Source organism: Microcebus murinus, chromosome 24 (genome assembly GCF_040939455.1).
Source record: "Microcebus murinus isolate Inina chromosome 24, M.murinus_Inina_mat1.0, whole genome shotgun sequence".
Classification (NCBI taxonomy): Eukaryota; Metazoa; Chordata; class Mammalia; order Primates; family Cheirogaleidae; genus Microcebus; species Microcebus murinus.
Genome location: NC_134127.1, coordinates 18949500 through 18970758, shown reverse-complemented (window position 1 = coordinate 18970758; position 21259 = coordinate 18949500). Strand labels below are relative to the sequence as shown.

Here is a 21259-nt window from a genome sequence, read left to right as displayed (position 1 = left end):
GCTCTGGGGCTCGGAAGCAGGTTGAGGACATCGTTGGCCTGTGGATGCTATGGTGGGGGTGCGCTGGCGGCCCCCAGGTACCCATGTCCCACCCAGCCTGTAGCTTACGGACCAGCTGAGCCGCATGGACAGGTGCCGTTGGGTTTCCGTCCAGTAATAAATGACTTGCACTTGCTCCTGGACAAGGAAGCTCAGAGGTTCTCCCCTCGGTCCCGGCCCCTGCTGCTTCCTGGGCTCACACTTAAGTATCTTCCTAGCAGAAAATCTTTATGTAATGGACTTGACACTCTGTGGGACAGGATGTTGACAAGACAAATGGGGAAATTACTGGGTCTGCAGCTGACTGAGTCAGCTCCCTCTTACCTGCTGCCCAGAGATAACGGAGCCCCCTCGACTCTGGGCTTCTGTGTTCCAGGAGCGGTCCCACCACGGGGCAGGGCTGTGGGGACTGTGACGGTCCCTCCTCATTGCCCCTGTTGATTCCTTGCCACCCAGAGCAGCAGCACCCTGGAGTCAGGTAGTGGCTACCTCTGTCTGGGGACACTTTGGCACATAGCTGCGTGGGGAGGACTTGGTGGCGCTGCCACCAAGAAACCAAGTGGTTCGTAGTGGGAAGTGCAGAAGAAGCCAGTGGGAGTGGGAGCTGCAAAGTGGATTCAAGTGGTATCTTTGCTGGGAACCACCTGGGGGTCCTTGGGCAGGTCACTTCCATGCTCCAGACCTTACGTTTCTTTTCTGAAGAGTGACGCCATGAGCTTGGAGCTGTGCTTCACTCCCTGTGTCCCACCAAGGCACAAGGAACATGGGCTGTGGCAGGTGAGCAGACCAGCTTGGTGCTCAGGCCATCACAGGCCCCTGCTGGCTGGCCTGTGGGCTGAGGGGTCAGTCCCTGGGCACACTGGCTGGGGGAGGAGTCTTGGCCTGGGTGACCCAAGGTCCTGCACTAGTGCTCTGGGATTACAAGGCCGCCACCCTGTAGGAGTGCATGAAATTGGTGGGGAGCCCCTCCTCACTCCTGCATACCAAGTTGTGCTGCGAGCAGCTCCCTCCACGATCTCTGCATGGAAAGGCTGGAAAGGCTGGGGAGGGGCACATGGACCCCTTCTGGGCTGTATCTTTGGGACTCAGTTGCTGCTATCTCTTTGCCAATCCCTGTCTGAGAATTTGGGGCCCTGTTATGGGGCCCCTGGAATGTGTTCTTCTTTGTCTCTTGCTCCCCTCCCTGCTGGTGTTCTTGGAAGCCCCACTGGGACTCTGTTGGCAAAGCAAACCTCCAGGAGCCCTTGGGCAGGGCGGCTTGTCCCTTCCTCTCTGCCCAGTCCCACCCCACTGGCCCTGGGTCCAGTGATGGGTCGGCTAGTCTTGAGTCCAAGGCCAGGCGGGGAGCAGTCTGGCTGTGCCCTGAGCCACGGCTGCGGTGCTGTTGGATGCATCTAGATGCCCACCCTCCCCTTATGCACGGGGAGAGGGATTTCATGGAGAAGAAGGGAGGTTTGTCCTGTCTCTAGCAATTCAAACTGCCCTTGGACATGAAACAGAGTGTTTAGGAGGCGCCTGGTGCATGGGAAGAGCACTGGCCTTGGGTCGCACAGTCCTGGGTTAGAATCCTGGCTCATCTACTCAGTGCAGTGTGATCACGGGCCTCGCTGTGGTCTTTCTGAGCTGCGGTGCCTGCGTTTGTAAGATGGGTGTGTGGTGCCACTAAGAGGACTCTGCGAATGGATGTAGGCAAAGCGCCTACTGTGTGTGGGGACTGAGCTTGGCTTGGCGCAGTCAGTCATCTTCTGTCTGCTGAGTGTCCAGTGGAGGTGGGAGGTTGTCTGGGGGCGTGGGGATGGGGAGCTGAAATTCCAATCCCCAGGTGCCATGACCCTGCGAATGCAGGTGGGTCCACCTGGTAAGGCCGGAGAAGGGCAGACAGAGGCAGAGAAGAAGGGAGCGATGGTTCAGGCAGAGGGAGGTTGCCCAGGTCCTAGAAGGGTGGCATGGAGTTGTGGGGTGTGGCCCTGTGTGGAGTGAGAGGGAAGCGGGTGGGCATCATAGCGGGGATGCAAACAACTGGGTGGGCCGGGCAGCGGTGCCCCTCACTGCCCCTGGACAATGCCCCAGGGACAGGGTGAAGTGGGGAGCACATGGCCTTGGCTGCCACCAGGTGCTGCCTCCGTATTCTGGGTGTGGGCCGTGGCATCGTGTCTCCAGGGCTGGGGCGTGCCACCCGAGTGTGGCCAGAGGCACATGTGTGGAGTGTGTTTATAGAAATGTCTTTTTTATTTTCTGCACCTGGAAAGGAACTTAGGGATCACATAGGTCCACCCCTTTGCCTGACAGAAAAGGAAACTGAGGCCCACAGAGAAGGGCCAGACGTAGACGGGACTCAAATCCTGGTTCCAGCCCTGCCTGGCGTGTACCTTCAGCAAGTGCCGCCCCTCTTAGCCCCCATCTCCTCTTGCCCAACATGGGGCCGACAGAAACCCCCACCTGCTCGGGTTTTCGTAAGTACCAGATGGGAGAGTGCAGGGTATGCCTAGTGCCTGGCGTGCTGCCCTGAGCTACGTTAGCTACTGAACAATGATTTCTCCAAGGGCAGGTGGCGGGTGGTGGCAGGGCCTGCCTAGAACCTGGCCTTCCGGAAGGGGCAATGTTGAGTTGCCTTGGGTGACGTGAGGCTGCCGCCCACACTGGGATGGTGCTTGGTGGGGGCTAGGGTGGGGTGATTTTCAGAGGGCAACAGGACCCCGGGGCTGAGTGGGAGTCTTGAGTGGTACCAGCTTCCATGAGCTTAGGCTGGGACTGGACAGGGATAGAGAGGGCTGGCGAGGGGCCTAGGCTCAGTGGCCTTTTGTGGATTGGAGGTGAATGGGACCTTGGTTGGCCAACAAGCCCCTGGGGGGGGGGGCAGGGATGTTCTTGCCGGATGCTCCAGTGGTGTCCTTTTTAGGGGCCCAGGAAGGGAGGGAACTTGAGCTCACACCTGCCCTTTGCCATGAAGCCTTGCATATGCCTGAGGGGTGGCTGTCACCTTCCCCTGGTGCCAGGGCACTTTGTCCTTTATTGTGGTGCTCACACCACGTGCTGGGGTCACGTGTGTGATTGTGGGTGTTTGTGTTCAGCATGTCCATTCCCCTCCACATCCTTGGGGTGCCTAGTGCTGGACTTTGTACCTAACACGTAGCCACAGAGCGTCCTGGACTACTGGGGGGAATGGGGACCAGCTGTGTGACCTCAGTGACCTCAGGGCCACCTGGCCCCCCAGCCTCTTCCTTCTCATCTGTAGAATGGAGCAGTTCAGCTGCCCTGCAAGCACTGGTGATGTCACACAGGCAGCTGCTCCCAGGGCGCGGGGTGCACAGCAGCTCCCCAGCCCGTGGCGGTTGGTGTCACTGCCCGGGGACTAGAGGGAGCTAGTGGTTTGGCGGGCGTGTTAAGCAACTGTGAGGTGTTGTGTGCGTGCCCTCTGTTGAGTGTGGAGGAGAGGTCACCCCTGGCTGGGTGAGCAGGAAGTGCTCATGGAAACGGCGGGGCTGGGGCTGGACCCAAAGGAGTGTTTTGTTCAGTAAACGTGGAGTGCTCCGTGTGCCAGAGACAGTGTCAGCCACTGCTGTGACATGCATCGGACCCATGTCCCCGCTGTCTAGTGGGGCAGGCAGACACCCGCTTAGAGGCCCAGTAGGTGGCTTATCGTTAGTGGGGGTGTAGACTGAGTGCTGCTCCGAGGGTTCAGGGCAGGCGGCGACCCGCTGTGCCTGGGGAGATCAGGGAAGTCCTGCAAGAGGAGAAAGAGGTCTGGGAATGACATTCCTGGCAGCAGCCTGGCTGGGAGGCCTGGCCCAGCTGGGGGTGATGAAGGAGCCCTGAGTCTTCTGAGCCTGGTGGGCTTAGGGGACGGTGAACAGGGACCTTTGTGGCAGACAGGACAATGGCCTCTCCTCCCTTAGGGCTCCTGCCGGGGACTGCTTCATGACAGAGCTTGGGGTGACTGCCCGGTTAGGGGGCTGGGTCCCCAGGGAGGGCCTGGGCTGCCCTTGGTCGGGGAGAGACTTCTCCCTGGGCTCAAGCGTCAGTCCCCCATGAAGACCCTCCATGGCCCCGTGGGGGCTGGGGAGGACTGGGTCTGACTCTGCTGTGGGGTGCTCTGCCTTCCCTGGACCTGTCCCCTAGTGCCCCGGCCCCACTGAGTCCGATGTCCCAGCCTTTGTGCCTGCGTTCTGCCCCTGTCCCTTGGGCTGCCTGGTGGAAGAAAGGAGAGTGAGGTGTTGGCGTTTCAGCCCTGCCACGAGGTAGGGGCGCTGGGGACGGCAGGCGGGGGATGCCCGGGGAGAACAGCAGCCTCTCTCCCTGCCCCCTTCATGGTGGCTCAGGCGATAAACTGCTTATCCTCAGGTTGTCTCCCTGAGCCGAATGCAGAAGCGTGTTATTTAAATTTCAAAATCACATTCTTCTTCTAACAGCTGTCAGAGACTCTGAGTGTCAACGAAAATTGGGCTTTAGCTGCAGCTCTGTCACCTCTCACACCTCCCCTTCCCGGGGATTGTCTCCAGGCTGAGGAGAGGGTGTGGGGTGGGGGTGGGGGACCTGGGGAGACAGGAGAGGTGGGTTGGGGGTGGGGCCAGGTGGCCCAGTGGCTCTTGGGACTGGGGGGAAGTCGGCTTCCAGGGTGGGGGGGTGCCACAGCTGGAAATCTACATCTCCCCTCTTCCCTTTCCATTTCCTGTCTCTCTGTCAAAGCCTGCAACCTCAGGCTTCTGTCAGTGGGTAGAAGGGTTTGCTCTCATGAAGGTATGAGCAGGTGTTGGTGACTTCATCTTTGGTTGCCCTTGTGTCCAAGGAAGAAATTGCTATGGAAAAAGGGTGAAGAGAGAACCAAATTCATTTCCCCCCCAAAAGCTATTTAATGATAGAATTTCAGGTGCATTGGTTGGGGTGAGCTTTTTTGGGTACATTTTCTGGTACCCTTCAAATGACATCTTCTAGGGGGGCCATCTGCTTGCCCCTCCTGCATGTGAGACGGGCTCCGCCAGCAGCTGGGGTGAGGGTGGCTCTTGGCTAACTCTTGGTGTGACCCTCTCGGGGGTCTCCTCTCCCTGCGAGTGCCCCTGGCGTAGCCGCCGGCTGCACCCGCTCTGGTTGGTCTCGATGGAGAGCCGGTGTGAGCTCCCGCACGGGGCGTTCCTGTCCAACACGGGCTGTGTGCTCCGGCCACCTGTGGTGGAGGGCAGAGACGGGAGCACAGTGGGAGAGGGGCACTGTGTGAAGTGAATGTGTGTGAGCCTTGTGTGCAGGTGGAGTGTAAGCATGCGGGTCGCATGCGTGAGTGGTGTGTGCATAGGTGTGCGTGTGTGTACGCAGTGGTGTATGTGAGGTAGTGTATGGTGTGGTATCGTGCTTGGCAGTGTGCGTAGTGTGTGTGTGGTAGAGTGTAGTGTGTCGGTGTGTATGGGAGTGGTGGTGTGTGTTAGTGTTTGTGGATGTGGAATGATGTGTGTGTCAGTGTGTATGAGGGTGCGTTGTATGTCACTGTGTGTACAGGTGTGTGTCTGTGTGCAGAGTGTGTAGGGGTGTGTGTGTGGGGTGGTGTGTGTGTCTCTGTGTACAGGTGTGTGTCAGTGTGCAGAGTGTGTAGGGGTGTGTATCTGTGTGTGGGGTGGTGTGTGCATCTCTGTACAGGTGTGCATCTGTGTGCAGAGTGTGTAGGGGTGTGTGTGTGGGGTGGTATGTGCGTCTCTGTGTACAGGTGTGCATCTGTGTGCAGAGTGTGTAGGGGTGTGTATGTGTATGTGTGTGGTGTGTGTCATGTCAGTGTGAGTGTGCGTGTGGCTGTGGGTTTTTGGCAGTGGCCTCTGTCAGGAGTGGCCTGAACGGGGCAGCCTCAGCAGTCTCGGCTCCCACCCTGGGAACAGCACCCCCAACCCCCCTAACCCCCGAGGAGAGCTGCAGGGAGAATTCAGGTGACCGGGCTGGGTGTGACAGGACGGGAAGACCTTCTCTGCCCAGTCGGCAAGAGTAACGAGCGGGCTCAGCTGTGTGTGCGTATTTTGGGGTGTCCTGCAGCCTGGAGGCCATCTCACTGAACCCCGGACGCTTAGGCGCCCTCTCTGTGGCAACACGTGTGCGCACTCATCCCCTGACCGTCACTGAGCCCCCTCCGAGTGCCGCGCCAGGTGCTGGGACGCACCGTGAGCAGAACGCAGGAGTCTGTTGCGCTTACGGAGCTTCTGTTCCAGTAGCCAGAGACAGAGGAAGATAGAAAACAAGCCAACAAACACGTTAACGAGAAACACGGAAGAGAGCGACAGATGCCAAGCAGAGAGTTACAGTAGGACGAAGGGACAGAGGTGACAGGAAATGCCAAAATCCGACTCACAGGCAGGATCCAGCCGAGGGAAGATCAGGGGAACAGCCAGCGAAGGTCCCCCGGGGTTGGGGGGAGCTCGCGTGCAGATGGCGGGGCCTGGGGGTGGCCACATGGTGGGGACCCCAAGAATGCGGTGGAGGAGGTGGTAGGCGAGGTGGGCACAGAGGTGGGTGGGGGCCAGGTGACTGAGATGCTGCTGCCCAAGTGACACAGTTTGGCTTTCATTTTAAGAGTGACGAGAAGCCATCGGCGGGTTTTATAGACAGTGGAGTGCGGCAGTACGGCTGATGCGGTGGAGAGGCCACTCGTGCTGTGGGAGGAGGGATCATGGGGCACGGACCAGAGTGGGAGCAGGGAGACCAGTTCAGAGGCCATTGCAGGGGCTCAGGGCAGGGTCAGTCACAGAAGAGATGAATTCATGGGTTTGGGCTTTATCTTGGAGGTGGAGTTGAGAGGGCGTGGAGCTGGAATCGTGGCTAACTCCTGATATTTTGGGCTGGAACAGTGGTGATGGTGGAGGAGATGAGGGAAGGAACAGGCTGGGCCTTGGGGTGGGCAGAAATCCGGAGTTCTGTTTTGGCCACGTTAGGGTGGACATGCCAATGAGACCTCCTCTGGGAGGTGCCAAGCGGGAGGTTCGATGCAGACCTGGAGTTCTGGGGAGAGGTCAGGGCTGATGCATAGATTGAGAGCCATTAGCATATAGATGATATTTAAAGCCACGGAACCACGGCGGAGGGGGCTGGGGCTCTCCAGGCGGAGGAGGAAGAGCTAGTGAGGCGGCTGAGACGGGCCAGACAGCAAGGGGGAAGCAGCCGGCTGTGGCAGGGGAGCTGAGACATGCACAGGTCTCCAGGAAGAGGAAGTGGTCAGAGGGCCACATGCAGCTGAAAGGTCAACTCAGAGAAGTTTAGAGAAGTGACCACTGGATCCGGCCCACGGAGGTCACACACGACCTTGCCAAGGGACCCGTAGTGGAGCGTGCTGTTGGAAGGTTGATGTGGGGAGGAGAGAACATGGAGAGAAGCTAAAAGCAGCAACCAGAGAGCTCTTTCAAGCTTTGCTGGGATGGAGAACAGCAGAATAGGGGGCTGAGGGGTGACGGGAAGGTTTTGCTTTTGGTTCTGTCTTGTCTTGAGGTAGGCAGAATGGTCATGCCTTTGGAAAGTCTTGGAACTGAGCCTCCAGAGAGGGAGGGAGGGAAGGACATAAGCGAGAAGGGGTGACTCCAGAGTGACGTCCTTGAGAAGGGAGGAGGGGCAGGATCCATGTGGTAGGCACGAACACACGGGCCTGGGCCGGGGCCCTTCCTCCTAGTAACGAGAGGAGGCAGAGCTGGGTGTGCAGGTGAGATAGGTTGGTCACTACTGGGTAGGAAGGTGAGGCCATTTCTGTCCAGGTCTTATGAGGCAAGGTGCTACGGTCTGAATGTTTGTGTCCCCCCTAAATTCATAGGTTGAAATTCTGACCCCCAAGGTGATGGTATTAGGAAGTGAGGCCTTAGGGAGGTGATTAGGGCATGAGAGTAGAGCCCGCATGAATGGGATTGGTGCTTTTGTACAAAAGACCCCAGAGAGCTCACTTGCCCCTTCAGACAAGTGGGGGCACAGCGAGAAGACGGCTGTCCACGAACCAGCAAGTGAGCTCTCAGCAGGCACCAAACCTGCTGCCACCTTGATCTTGGATTTTGCAGCCTGTAGAACTGTGAGAAACAAATCTCTGTTACTTATAAGCCACCTGGTCCGTGGCACCTTGTGATAACAGCCGTAACAGACCAAGACACTAGGTAGTCGGCTTAGAACAAGGTGGGAGGAGGCGCTGCAGGAAGACTGAGGCAGGAGAAGGCGTGAAAGGGCTATTTGAGGACATTTGAGGCTTGAGGTCAGGAATTGAAAGTGAGACCAGTCAGTCTGGTTGTGTGTGTATTTGTGTACATGTGCATGTATCTGTGTGTATGTGTGGCTTTCCCAGCGACTTTGGTGGCTCAGGAGCCAGCATGCACGGGGTGGTTGGGTTTCTTGGGGTCCTCGGTTTGTGGCTATGGCAGAGGAAGAGGGGGCCGAGGAGCTCAGGGTGTTTTCGTGGGGCCAGGAAGTCTAGGCTGGGCAGGGAGGCAGTGAGGACAGGGTGGGGGATGGTGGAAGGAGAGCAAGTGGCCGGGTCAGGGATCAGGGCCTGGGAGACTGAGGGATTGCTGGAGGGGGGATCAGAGAGGGACCTGGAAGGGGAGGAGATGGTGGCCGAGGTCGGCATGTTTGGCACCAGCATTTCAGGGGTAATGTGGATGTCAGTGAAGGCCAGGGCCTTGGGTGTGACCATGGCAATGGGACCTGATGGTAGGAAGAGAGCCCTGGAGGCAGGGGCCCTCTCTTGTCTACACATAGACCGTGCCTGAGAGTGGGAGCCCCTGGGAAGGGTGTTGGGGACGGAGGGTAAGAGGTGAGCTGGGTGCGAGATCCTTCCTGAGAGGGGACTGGCCGGTGGGTGGGTGATAGCCCCAAGGAGGGCACGGTGTGCGTGTCAGGGGAGGAGGAGGGTGTGGAAATGGGGAGGAGACAGGAGGACCCCACCCCCTCCTGGTGTCCACGAGCCACACGGTGGCTATTTCTGTGGAAATTAGGATGAATTAGAATGCTCAATGATGAAGTCACTGATTGTTACCCTATGCATTGATTTACCCAAACTCAGTTCTTTGAATTATTTTTAAAGCCTTTAGAAATTTACATTGAATAGTTTTCATGGCTTTTGAAGACTTTTGCAAATAGTCTTCATAGCTGTATTTTAAGACAAATTCAATTTTGTGGAATAAACAATGAGTTGGGGAAGATTTCTTATGGTGAGAAAAGTATATTTTCATAATCAGTAGACAAAATCCTAGCTTATGATTGGTGCCTCAGATCCTATGTGCATTCGCTGCCGTCATCAAATAAAAAATGCTGAGGAAAGATTTGGGTCAATACCATCAATATGAAATGCCTCGATTTTGGTTTTAATTGTTACAAATACAAAATTAAAGCTGATGGGTTACTCATCAATATGAAATGCCTCAATTTTGGTCTTTAATTGTTACAAATACAAAATTAAAGCTGACATGTCATTGGTGTGAGAATGGTAAAAACCCTAAATATATTTACAAAAAAACCCCCAAACTCCAAAACTATATTTAAAAGGAATAGAGTGCTCAGAAGTGGCTGGAAAAGTCCCTTCAAATGTGAAAGAATGAAACTTACATTTTTAATGACTAGCACTACACCATTAAGACTAACCTGCCATTTGAGGACCTGGAGAAAGAATTTTAAATGTGGTTAAAATTTGACAAAATATAAAATGAGATTCGAAATCATCCAAAGTGATTTTCTTTTGAATTGATTTTCGGTGAATTTGCCATTTGTCAAATTGATTTTTGGCGGGGTTGGCCTGCGTCCAGAACGGCAGCTTCCCCTGGTGTTGCGGCAGGACTGGGAGGCTGGGGGGTTTGGAGAGAACGCTGAGATTACTGGGGGGCTTGGACTAGGACTCCCAGGGCAGCTTTGAGGAGGGCGGGCGCCCTGGGCAAACAGAGCAGTGGGGGGCCAAGGGTTTGGTCCCTGCCGGATCCCTGGGCTTTGAGTGACAACTGAGGAGGCTAGGATTGGTCCTGTCGTCTCCTGGGGATGGGGCAGCTGAGATACCATTCTGGCTAGATGGTGGGGGCTCCTGGCCGCCACTCCTGGAGGCAACGGGGCAGAGGTGAGGTCCTGCCTGGTGGAGCAGACGGAGCTCTGAAGACCTCCTCTTTCTCACCAGGGGGACACGGGGGACCCTTTTATCTTTCGAGGCATAGTGTGTAGAGGCTGGAGCACACGGGACCTGCCTCTTCTCCTAGCAGGGTGGCACAGTGTGAAGGGAAGAGAGAAGACCCCACCAGCCAGGTAGCACATTTTATTTTATTTTATTTTATTTTATTTTATTTTATTTTATTTTATTTATTTTTTTTTTGAGACAGAGTCTCGCTTTGTTGCCCGGGCTAGAGTGAGTGCCGTGGCGTCAGCCTAGCTCACAGCAACCTCAAACTCCTGGGCTCAAGTGATCCTTCTGCCTCAGCCTCCCGGGTAGCTGGGACTACAGGCATGCGCCACCATGCCCGGCTAATTTTTTTATATATATATATCAGTTGGCCAATTAATTTCTTTCTATTTATAGTAGAGACGGGGTCTCGCTCAGGCTGGTTTTGAACTCCTGACCTTGAGCAATCCGCCCGCCTCGGCCTCCCAGAGTGCTAGTTTTACAGGTGTGAGCCACAGCGCCCGGCCCGGGTAGCACATTTTAAATAAGCATTTGTTGCCTGCGCACCATGGGCTGGAAACCGTGAGAGGCATTTTCATCTACAGTGTCCCGTTTTACCGCAGTATAGTCCTGTGTGTTGGCAAGGCGGGTGTTGTATCCCCATTTTGCAGGCGAGGAAAACGAGGCTCAAGAGGTTGCCTGGCCGGTGCACACTCGCTCTGCTGCTCAGTGGCCCAGCCGGGTCATCCCCCTCCCCAGCCACTGCTAGACCTGGGAGAGTGAGCCCCAGGCAAAGGGGAAAGTTTTCATTTGTTGACTTGGTTATAATCTCACACTGGCCCCAGAATGGAAGCCCCAGGAGGGCAGGGGCCTTGCTGGTTTTGTTCCTCTCTCCATGATGCTTGACACACACTGGGTTGGCAGTCAGAGTTTGCTGTGGGAGTCAATGGGTTTGAGGGAGGGCTGGGCTTGGATGCCCCATGGGGACACTGGGTGTGGAGGTGACGGTCCAGGAATCCAGGCCCCAACGTGGGCAGCCCCCAGTCTCTCCTCTGGTCCCTCCCTTTGCTGACCTGCCCTTCCTGCCTTCGTCCAGCCCTGCTGCGAGCTCGTTCATTCTCCGTCTCATTGGGAATCTCCTCTCCCTTCACCTTTGTCTTGGCTTCCACAAAACCAGCATCTCTTTGGTTTCCACCAACTCAAGGTCCACTCCTTCCCCCTCTCCACTAACATCGCTCCCCAAAGCTCTGTCCTGGCCCTTTCCTCTGCCTTGTTTTCCCCCTCAATGCAGCAGCTCCACGTGGTGATGTGGCTGTCCCCTGCCTCCAATGCCAACTACACCAGTTTTACGTCTCCGGCCCAGACTCTCTCCCGAACTCCAGGCTCCTGGACCCTGCTGCCTTTCCAGCGTCCCCACGTGGACATCTGATAGGCATCTCAGACTTGACAAGTCCAAACAAACGGTCCATTTCATTCTGCCTCCCTTCCTTCCTTCTGGGGCTTTCTGTTTCATAAAATAGTATCACCATCCGCCCGGTGCTCAGGCCAAAAACCTAGGAGTTTTCCTTGGTTTCTCTCTCTCCTCCCACTCAAAATCTAAGCAGTCCTGATGGCTTTATCTCTAAGTTATACAGCGAATGGCCTCATTTTTTGCCATCTCTGCAGTCACCACCCCACCCAAGCCTCCAGTAGCTTCCTGCTACCGCCATAGCCTGTAACTGGTTTCCTCCCCTGCCCCCCGCCCCCAACCCAGACTCTTCTGTATGTCAGCCAGTGGGGTCATGGGCTCCCCTCCTTAATTCTCTCCAAGCACTTTGCATATCAGAATAAAATCTAAAGTTCCTACCTGCCCTGCAAGGTCTCCCCTGACTGTCCCTCCAACTTCCTTTTCCCCACGCCTCATTCTGGAAGCTCTGGCCACCTTACCCCTCCTTTTGACTGGAAGCATGCCAATCTCGCACCTGTCTCAGGACCTTCGCACCTGCTCTTCCTTGTGCTTGGAATTCTCTTACCTTGGATTTTGTATGTTTCACTCCTGCCCATCATCCTATCTCAACTGGGTGTCACCTCCCAGGAGAGGCCTCTGTCATCCCCCGGCATTCTCTTCTGAATTCCCTTATTTTCTTCAGTGCACTCATTGGTTCTTCAGATGACCTTAATTTGTTTATGTGTTCGTTACCGGCCTCGCTCTCGCTGGAGTGAAAGCCCCTGGAGAGCAGGGCCTCTTTCCTTCCTCTTCACAGCTCGATTTCCAGGCCCTGGAGTGTAGTCAGCGTGAAAACGGCTGTTGACTGGCGCTAACTGCAGGGCCCGGGTGCTGATTGTGGAGAGGTGGGCGTGGTTGGGTGTCCTTGTGTACGTGTGTGTGCTGCTGTTGTGTTTGCACGGGGCCGGAGTAAACTCCTTCTAGCCTGTCGTGGTTGATGTGTGGTTCTGGCTCATAGGAGCCTGGTGAGACGGGGGAGTTTTCCCAGGCCCTCCGGTCCCTGGTCTCTTGCACTGATGCACTGATGCATTGATGGGTCAGGTGGGTGGGCAGGAGAGCCACACAATGTAGGAGACCACAGAGTTCAAACTCCAGCATTTTTCAGGTGAAGAGATGGGACCTAGAGAGGGACAGAGATTTACCTGGGGTCTTACGCAGCTGTGAGAGGCAGCGACAGAATTAGGACCCAGGTTCTCTGACCCCCATTGAAGTGGCAGAGCTGCACCGCTTGGCCCAGGGGCCCAGGGTGGGCTCGGGCAGACACTGCAGCTGCAAATGGGATTAGGGGCAGTTTCCTGGAAGCCAAGACGGGATGTTGAAACGCCTGGGTCCTGATTGGCTTGCAGGGAGTGCGGGATGGTGAGCGTCCTATTTCTGCTGCCACAGGAAGAGGTCAGTTTGTGATTGATGAAACGTCCAGGGGACGTGCTTTGGTGACAACAGGACCACAATCTACCTTCTGCGCTGGGTGCGGGGGGTGTGTTTGTGTGTTTGGGAAGGTGGGCCAAGGGCAGCTCAGCCTGTCCTCTCTCTTACTGTTGGTTCTGTGCCTTTGGAAGATGGCCTCGGAATCCCGGGAGCTTGGAAACCCAGATGTCTGGGTGCTGGCCACAGAGCCCAGACTTCGTGGGCCTGGTGTGGGGCTGTGCAGGTGCACCCGAGGTTAAGGACGGCTGCTCCAAATCAGTCACTTCCCTCTGTGAGCATCGCATGCCACTGCATGGGAATGGGAGATGGGGAAGAGGAATGCATATTTTTATCTTAATAGCAGTGCATATTAATATGTGTTGGAAAAATTCAGAGCCAAAGTAGATGTTATCATTTAGGATAAATCTAGGTACATATTGAAAAGTTTAAAGGCATTAAACAAATTCATTATGTAAGATTTAAGGGATTTAAAGAAAAAATAAATTAAACATTAGCACAAGTGGTACTGCTAATATGGCCAAAGTGATAGAGGTGGTACTGGGACAGCTGAAGTTTGGTAAACTCCGCTCAATATTCATGTCAAATAAGTATTTAAAGAATATGGGTTTGAAGAGCGCTCACATGCCCGCCTGGTGGGGTGGCCCACTCTCTGGGGATAGCCCTATGGTGCAGTTGGGTCTTTGGCTCAGGGCAGCGCCCCAGGAGAGAAGGGAGAGGCTGGCTGGGCTGGGCGGGGGCAGGGCTGGGGTGTGTGGCATGGGGCAGGCTGAGCCACAGCCTCTGGTCCTGCACGGGGCCCTGCCGCCTGTCTGCAGGGAGGTGGGAGGGGATAATTAAACCAAAGAGCACCCCCAGGGGCCGGGAGGATGAATTTGCTGAGGTTTTGGAGACTGCCAAGTATTGGTGAATCCCACCTCCCTCTGCCCTGGGGAGCCGTTCACCATTTACTCCTGGGAGACGCAGGTGGGGTCCGGAATGTGCGTGGAGGATGGGCTCTCTGGGGCCAGCCCAGCTCCTAAGTCCCTCTCAGGTCTGGTGTGGCCTCATCTTGGTGAGCGAGGATTGTGTTTGGAGTCCCCCACCTCCTCCTTCCTCCCCAGTGGGGACTGTCTTCCCAGAGGGAGGGACAGGAGCCTTAGGGTGGATGGAAAGGCAGTGGCTGCTTGGGGAGGTGCTGGCCTTATGCTGAGTCCTGACCCGACTGTCTCACTGGTGACAGAAACCAAGGCAGGTGGCCTGCTTGGAGAGGCGGCTGGCAGAGGGTCAGAGCCTGGGCCTGCCCGGGGGGCCTTTCTCCATGGCGGAGTGGGCCCCCAGCATCCAGCCCACTTGTCCCTTCTTCCCACGGGGGAGGATCAGAGGGGACCTCTTCCTGGTAAACAGGCGGTAGCTGCTTTTCTTCATTTTTTTTTTTTTCTAGGAAATTTACCAAGTTTTGGCCCAGAGGTTTACATGTCCCACCCCCTAGCAAAGCTTTCACTATTCAAGCTCCAAATGGAAGGCACCGAGGCTGTAATTGCGCCGGCATTAGCCCAGGAACATGCTGAGAGGAGCGGGAACAGGGCACCTGGGGATCCTGGAAGCAGCCACAGGCCTAAATTAGCTGCTGTTTGCTTGCTGTCACCGCCCTGCTCCTCTCTGGGGTCCCTCCTTGTCCTGTCTCCTCCACCTTGCCCCCAGGCTGCTCTGCTCCTCCAAGGCCAGCAGCCAGCCAGCCTCTGACAGGTGCGTGGCACACTGGTCCCATAGAGGCGGTGTCCCCACAGCTGCCTTTGTGTTGACAGGCGTCCTGGGGGCCTTCTGGCCCAGGCAGAAAGGCTTGAGAGCAGCTCAGGCAATTGCTTGGGAGGCCAAAAGCCCCAGCGTGGCTGCAGGCCCTTGCTTAGTGCTGCAGCGTCCTCTCTGGACGCCCCTTCCTTGGTTTCTGCCTCCAGGTGTACTGAATAGCTCACAGTTCCTCCCAGCCTTCGTCCCCGCTCCCCTCTGCCTGCCACCCCCTTTCTGCTCTCTTCCCTTCCTCTGACTCATTCTGTAGGTTTCAGCTGGTTCCGAGACCCCCAGGTCTGGGCAGTGTGCTTTCCTCTCTGCACCCCGACTTCCTGACCCAGAACTCACATGGGCTCGGGCTGCAGCCTCAGTGTCTGGGCAAGTGCCTGGCGCATAGTGGGCCCTCAGTAAAAATATGTTCATTGACTGATGAGGAAAACAAACCTTGATTCAATTTCTGCCTAATTTCTCCCAACTCCTTTTTTAAAAAAAACTTATTTTTTTTAAGAGCAGTTTTAGGTTCACAGCAAAAGTGGGAGGAAGGTACAGAGAGTCCCCCCTCCCCCCTGCCCCCTCCCGCACACACACAGCCTCCCCCACTATCAACACCCCCCGAGAGGGGTGCGTTTGGTACAACGGATGAGCTCGCCTTGACACATAGTTGGCACCCAAAGTCCGTAGTTTACAGGGCGGTTCACGCTTGGTGGTGCACGTTCGTGGGGTTTGGACAAATGCGTGGTGACATGTATCCTCCACGACAGTATCACACAGAGCAGTTCCACTGCCCTAAAATCCTCTGCGCTCTGCCTGCGCATCCCTGCGTCCCCACTAGCTCCTGACAGCCACTGATCTTCTCGCCGTCTCCCTGGTTCTCCCTCGCCCAGATGGATCACGTGGGATGCCGTGTGGCTGCTCTCCTGCCAGGCTCTGCCATGTCTTCTCGTGGCTCGATAGCTCCTCCCCTCTTGTCACCAAACAGTATTCGATTCTATAGATGCGCCCACACCCCCGCTTCTACTTTCACGACAAGAAGAGGGGGCACTTTCCTACTTCTGCTGTCATTGGCCAGACAAGGTGTTGGGGTGAGCGGCTTAGCCTTCATCAGTCACCCCCCGACCCTCAGTTCTGAGCCCCTCTGGGCTGGGCCCCACGTGTGCCTGTGTCGGCCACTGTCGCCTACTCTGTGCCAGTTGCGCCTCCTTAATGATATTAGCAAACACTTTTTGAGCATTTATTATAAAATAGACACTGGTCTAAGTACATTTATTCTGTCCCTCATCAAATGCCTACTCAGCACCTGAGTATCAATCACTGGGGCTTGTAGCTGGAGTTGTCGAGCAGGCAGCTGGATGGATGGGGCTCTGGAGGGAGGTGAGGCCGGGGTGGGGGGTATAAATCTGATGTTGTTTCAGGCCATGAGGTGAGCTGAGGGCCCCAGCGAGCAGGTGCACATGGGGAAGAGGCGGTCGAGCCCTGTGTAGCGAAGATGGAACCAGCAAAGCAGGCTGAGTGGGACAGTGTGTGGGAGCCTCAGGGAGCCCCACGGAGAGTGGAAAGGGGTCCAGGAGGAGGGGAGGGAGGGATCGGCTATGGCCAGGGCTGCTGATGGGCTGAGAAGGTGGGGCCTGAGGTGGGAGAGGCAGGTGGGCACCTGGCCAAAGTGGGTCCAAGAGAGAATGGGAGGAGATGAGGACACAGCTGGTTGAGACACCTTGTTTGAGGGGTTTTGCTTTCAAAGGTTGCAGAGAAGTGGGTTGGAAGCTTAAGGGGTGTGGATGGCCCCGAGAAGGGCTTTTTGTAAATTAATGATGGGTGATGCAGTAGCTGATGGGAATGATCCAGAAGGCAGGGCACAGTCATGATGCAGGGGGGAGAGAAAAATGAGCTGTCTCGGTCATGCCCACCATGACCCTATGCAGTATGTACTACTTTACAGATAAGGAAACTGAGGCAAAGAACAGTTTCAGTCATTTGCCCAAGGTCACAAGGCTAGTAAATAGCAGGGTCAGGAGCTGAACGCTGATGGCTGAGTCCCAGATGCCCAGGCTGAGCCACTGTGCTGTTCTGCCCCTTGGTTTCCTAGCTGGAGCTGGGAGCTCTTCTGGGGTGAGGCCTCCTCTCCTGCTTTTATATCCAACACAGGGCCTGGGGGTGGGGGCTGTGCCGAGGTGGGACTTGGTTGACCTTTAATGACCCAGTGCCAGAAGTGCTCATCCATTGCCCGCCCCCCCTCCCCGGGAGGGAAGCGTGGCCTCAGCCTGCTGCACCCTGAGTCCTGCCTGCCACGCCATGGGGCCTTGCGTGGGGAGGGTGGTGCTCAAGAGATATTGGAAAACATTTGTAGGTAGATGAAGAATGAATGAGAAGGCTACAGTTCGTCCTAAACCCTAAGCTGATGGCTGTCCCTGGCAAGCCGTGGTGCTGGGTGTGATCAGGGCTCTTGCTATGGCTTGCTGCCATTGCACTGGGTGACCTGCTCAGACCCCCCTGCCCACTCAGTGCCTCAGTTTCCTTATCTGTAAAATAAAGAGGTTGGGTTAGCTGGCTCCTGGCAGAATGGCTCAGGAGGGCACATGTGTGCTATTTGCACCCTGGTCACTGAGGGACCCCATAATGAACCCCATCCTAAACACCAGTGTGTTGCCATGGGGTGCTCAGGGGCCCTGGGGCCAGTCTTGGTTCAGCTTCCCTTAGGTGACTTTGAGCCGGTCACTCTATCTCCCTCATTTGTACACAGGGCCTTGCACACCCAGTTGCTTACCTTTTAGGCTTGTGATAGTTTTTTTTTTCCCCTTAAAACTCTCATGACAGATTAAGGTTTGTGATAAATTTTATTTATTTATTAATTTTTAGAGATGGGGTCTTGCTCTGTCACCCAGGCTGGAGTGCAGTGACACAATCATAGCTCACTGTAACAAACTCCTGGGCTTAAGTGATCCTCCCTGCTCAGCCTCCTGCGTAGCTGGGACCACAGGTGCACGCCATAACACCAGGCTAATAGTTTTTCATTTTTGGAGAGGCAGGGGTCTCAATAAGTTGCCCAGGCTGGTCTCCAACTCCTGGCTTCAAGTGATCCTCCTACTTCAGCCTCCCATAGTGCTAGGATTGCAGGCTGTGTCCAGATGGTAACAAGTTTTATTAAGACCTTGGATTAACGGTTGTCACGGTAATAGTTCAGCATACGTACAGCCCACCCCATACCAGGTGCTGTCCTAAGTGCTTTATGAACCTGTGTATTAACTCATTCAGTCCTCACCAAAACCTACTTTAGGACTTAAGTCCTCTTAAGTGATCACCGTTTCACAGATGGGGAAACTGAGGCAAAGAGCAGGCACAGAAAGCACACTGAGTGCTGGGAGATGTCTCCCAGCGAGCGGGCGGCCGTGTCCTCTCACAGGGGGCTGTGGCCTCTGACCCGCTCTCTCCTTCCTCCTGCAGGGACAGGGGCAGACCCGGTGGTCAGCACCAGGAGCAACCACTGCCTGGATGCTGCCAAGGCCTGCAACCTGAACGACAACTGCAAGAAGCTGCGCTCCTCCTACATCTCCATCTGCAATCGCGAGATCTCGCCCACCGAGCGCTGTAACCGCCGCAAGTGCCACAAGGCCCTGCGCCAGTTCTTCGACCGGGTGCCCAGCGAGTACACCTACCGCATGCTCTTCTGCTCCTGCCAAGACCAGGCGTGCGCCGAGCGCCGCCGGCAAACCATCCTGCCCAGATGCTCCTACGAGGACAAGGAGAAGCCCAACTGCCTGGAGCTCCGCAGCGTGTGCCGGACTGACCACCTGTGCCGGTAAGAGTGATGCTGCTGCAGCTCCGGGGCTGCCCGCAGGAGGGGGCTCGCAAGGCCGGGCTGGTGTCCCCCTTTGCCACATTCCCTGGGGGCCGTTGGCTTAGGACCCTGAACCCAGCAGAAAGGGTGCCAGAAGGGTTGAAACTGACCTGGACATGTGCAAAATGAATCGTCACCCATTCGTTTCATTGATTCATCCATTCATCCATCTATCCACTTATTCATTCATTCATTCATTCAGCACAGGTTTATCATTTGCTGATAAATGTGCCCAGCCTCTTGCTGTAGGGAAACCAAGACGAACAACCCCGAGGAGTTTATACTTTAAAATCATAGACTCCTAGAGCCTGGGAATCCCAGCAGAGGACATGTGACTCTCAGGGAAGGTGCTCTTGTCAATCACAGAGTCAGCGCATTCTGAACCGAGACCTGAACCGGTGCAGTGTTGAGCGAGGAATGGGTTCTGGAGTCTGACAGTCCTGGGTTTTAGGTTTTAAAAATTTTCCCAAGCCTCTATCCCTTCGCCGGTAAAACAGGAACAGAAGTACTCACAGCACAGGGTTATTGTGAGTGTTAGATTACATGACATGTGTCTGAAGTTCAGCCCAGAGCTCGGAATATAGGGAATGCTTAATAAGTGTAGACTCATTATTAGGAAGGAGGTTTTTAAATTGTTTGGTTATAGTGAGTTGAAATTTGGCTCTTAGTAATTTTAATGTTTTCGTTTGCTAAGTATTTGTTGAGCTCTTCTCGTGTGCAGCGCTTGGTCCTGAGGTCTGGGCTCACAGAGATGAGCACAGTGCTTTCCAGGGAGCACCCAGGCCAGCAGGGACACAGACCAGGGGAGAGTGACCCGGCCCAGTGGGACGAGGCTGAGGGCTTCTGCAAGAGGGAGCACGGGGAGGGCATCTGCTGCAGACTGGGGTTCAGGGGAGGGGGCTTAAAAGCTGAGCCTTAAAAAACCAGAGAGGGAAAGCCAGGGAATGCGTCAACCAGAAAAGCATGGCACAAGCTGGAGGGGGCAGAGAGCTGGGGTGATGGGAACTGCAGGTGGGGGATGCACATGGAGGGGGCTACAATGGGGGGGGCGGGGAGGGGAGGGGAGCTAGAGGGGAGGCTGCTGGGAAATGGGGATTGCAACAGGTGCAGATGTGTATAGGTTGGCCGCCACGTTCTGGAAACTTGTTCTAGAGGCTTCATGTCTCATTTAATTCTTGCACCAGTGCTATGAGGGGGTACTATTATCTTTATCTGCCAATGAGGAAATGTCTGGCAAGGTACATAAGAAGGAACTGCCTAAGGTCACACAGCCCTACATTTCAGAGCTGGGATTCAGGCTACATGGCTTTCCTTCCAGTGTGGCCCTGGAGTAAGATACTGGCTGTGGGGATGGAGAAAAGTGGGTTGTTTCAGCTAAGATTGGGAAGTAGACTGCACAGCAGTGGGTGACTGGCTGAATGTCCCCTGGAGGCAAGAACCCTTTCTGTTTGTTTACTGCACACCCGTCCTGCACACACAGCCAGGCAGGGGGTGAACATCACTTGAATGGGTAAATGGATGGTGACCGCCATGTGTCCTAGTTGAGTGACTCTGGGACGATGGAGCCATTCAGTGGGGCTGGTGTTGGACATACAGCAACTGAGATGCCTGGGGGACCATTGCCACCCCCATGGGAACATCTGGGAGGCACTTGGACTTGTGGGGGTGGAGATGAGTACTGAGGCTGGAGAGGAGAGACGGGCTTGGGAGTCATTGGGCACCTCGTTGGCAATTAAAGCCACAGCAGTGCGTGAGATGGTGTAGGAAGGGGTGGTGGAGCCCACGAGGGAATTTAGGGTGGAGACACCTGCAGAGTTGGGCATCCACAGTGTGTGGGTGATGGGTGAAGCCACTGGAGGGCCAGGGAGGGCGGCACTCTCCTGGAAACACCAGTACTTACGGGAGGGGCAAAGGAAGTGGAGTGTGAGGCAGGGCGGTCAGGGAGGGGGGAGGACAGGTGGGGATAGTGGGCCCAGAGGGAGGGGAACCAAGTGGTTGGTGCCTCACTGAGTGTGTGTGCTTGTGCCTGTGCGTGTGCGCATGTGCATGCGTGTGCGTGTGTGGATGGTGGAAGCCGGATTGCAGTGCGTCCAGTGTGGCCCGGAGGCGGATGTCAAGGCATTGGGTATAAACCACCTTCTTCAGAAGAGATGAGGCCAGGGCCTGGGACTGCAGAGCAACCTGGGGTGGGAGGGCTTCTTTTTAATGCGGGAGAGCCAGGCTGCATGTGCACTGAGGGGGAAGTGCCACTTTGGTTTGGAAAACAAGCTCTGCTGCAGTTCAGACAAGGGACTGATCCCAGAGCTAGCTGCAGGGCTCAGGGAAAGCTCTGTGAAGAAGGTGGGCTTTTCTCTTCTGCTTACTTAAAAAAAATACGCCTTATCGCCTTAAAACTCAGCACACAACCACAGGAGCACGAAACTCAGCAGGAAAAAGGAGAGCCTTAGAAAGATGTTGGGAGCAAACGCGGGGACCCTGCCGTGTGGCACGTTGCTGAGCCTGAACCCTGAGCTTCCTGGTGGCTGGACGAAGGGGGGAGGCTTGACGGGCCACACACAGCCTTGTGCATGGTAGAAGGAGCACGGAGCACACTGGTTCTTGACCTAAGGCACTGTCTCTGCTTGTCCGA

The 21259-nt window shown here is 55.6% G+C and overlaps 1 protein-coding gene across 1 annotated transcript in view; it reads left to right on the top strand.

Moving 5' to 3' along the window:
* Positions 1 to 21259, top strand: part of GFRA2 (GDNF family receptor alpha 2) — a 78805-nt gene that overhangs the window by 13985 nt on the left and 43561 nt on the right. The window contains exon 4 of the mRNA XM_012752460.2: positions 18237 to 18591. Within this exon, the coding sequence (XP_012607914.2) occupies positions 18237 to 18591 (355 nt within the window). The remainder of the gene's footprint in view (positions 1 to 18236; positions 18592 to 21259) is intronic.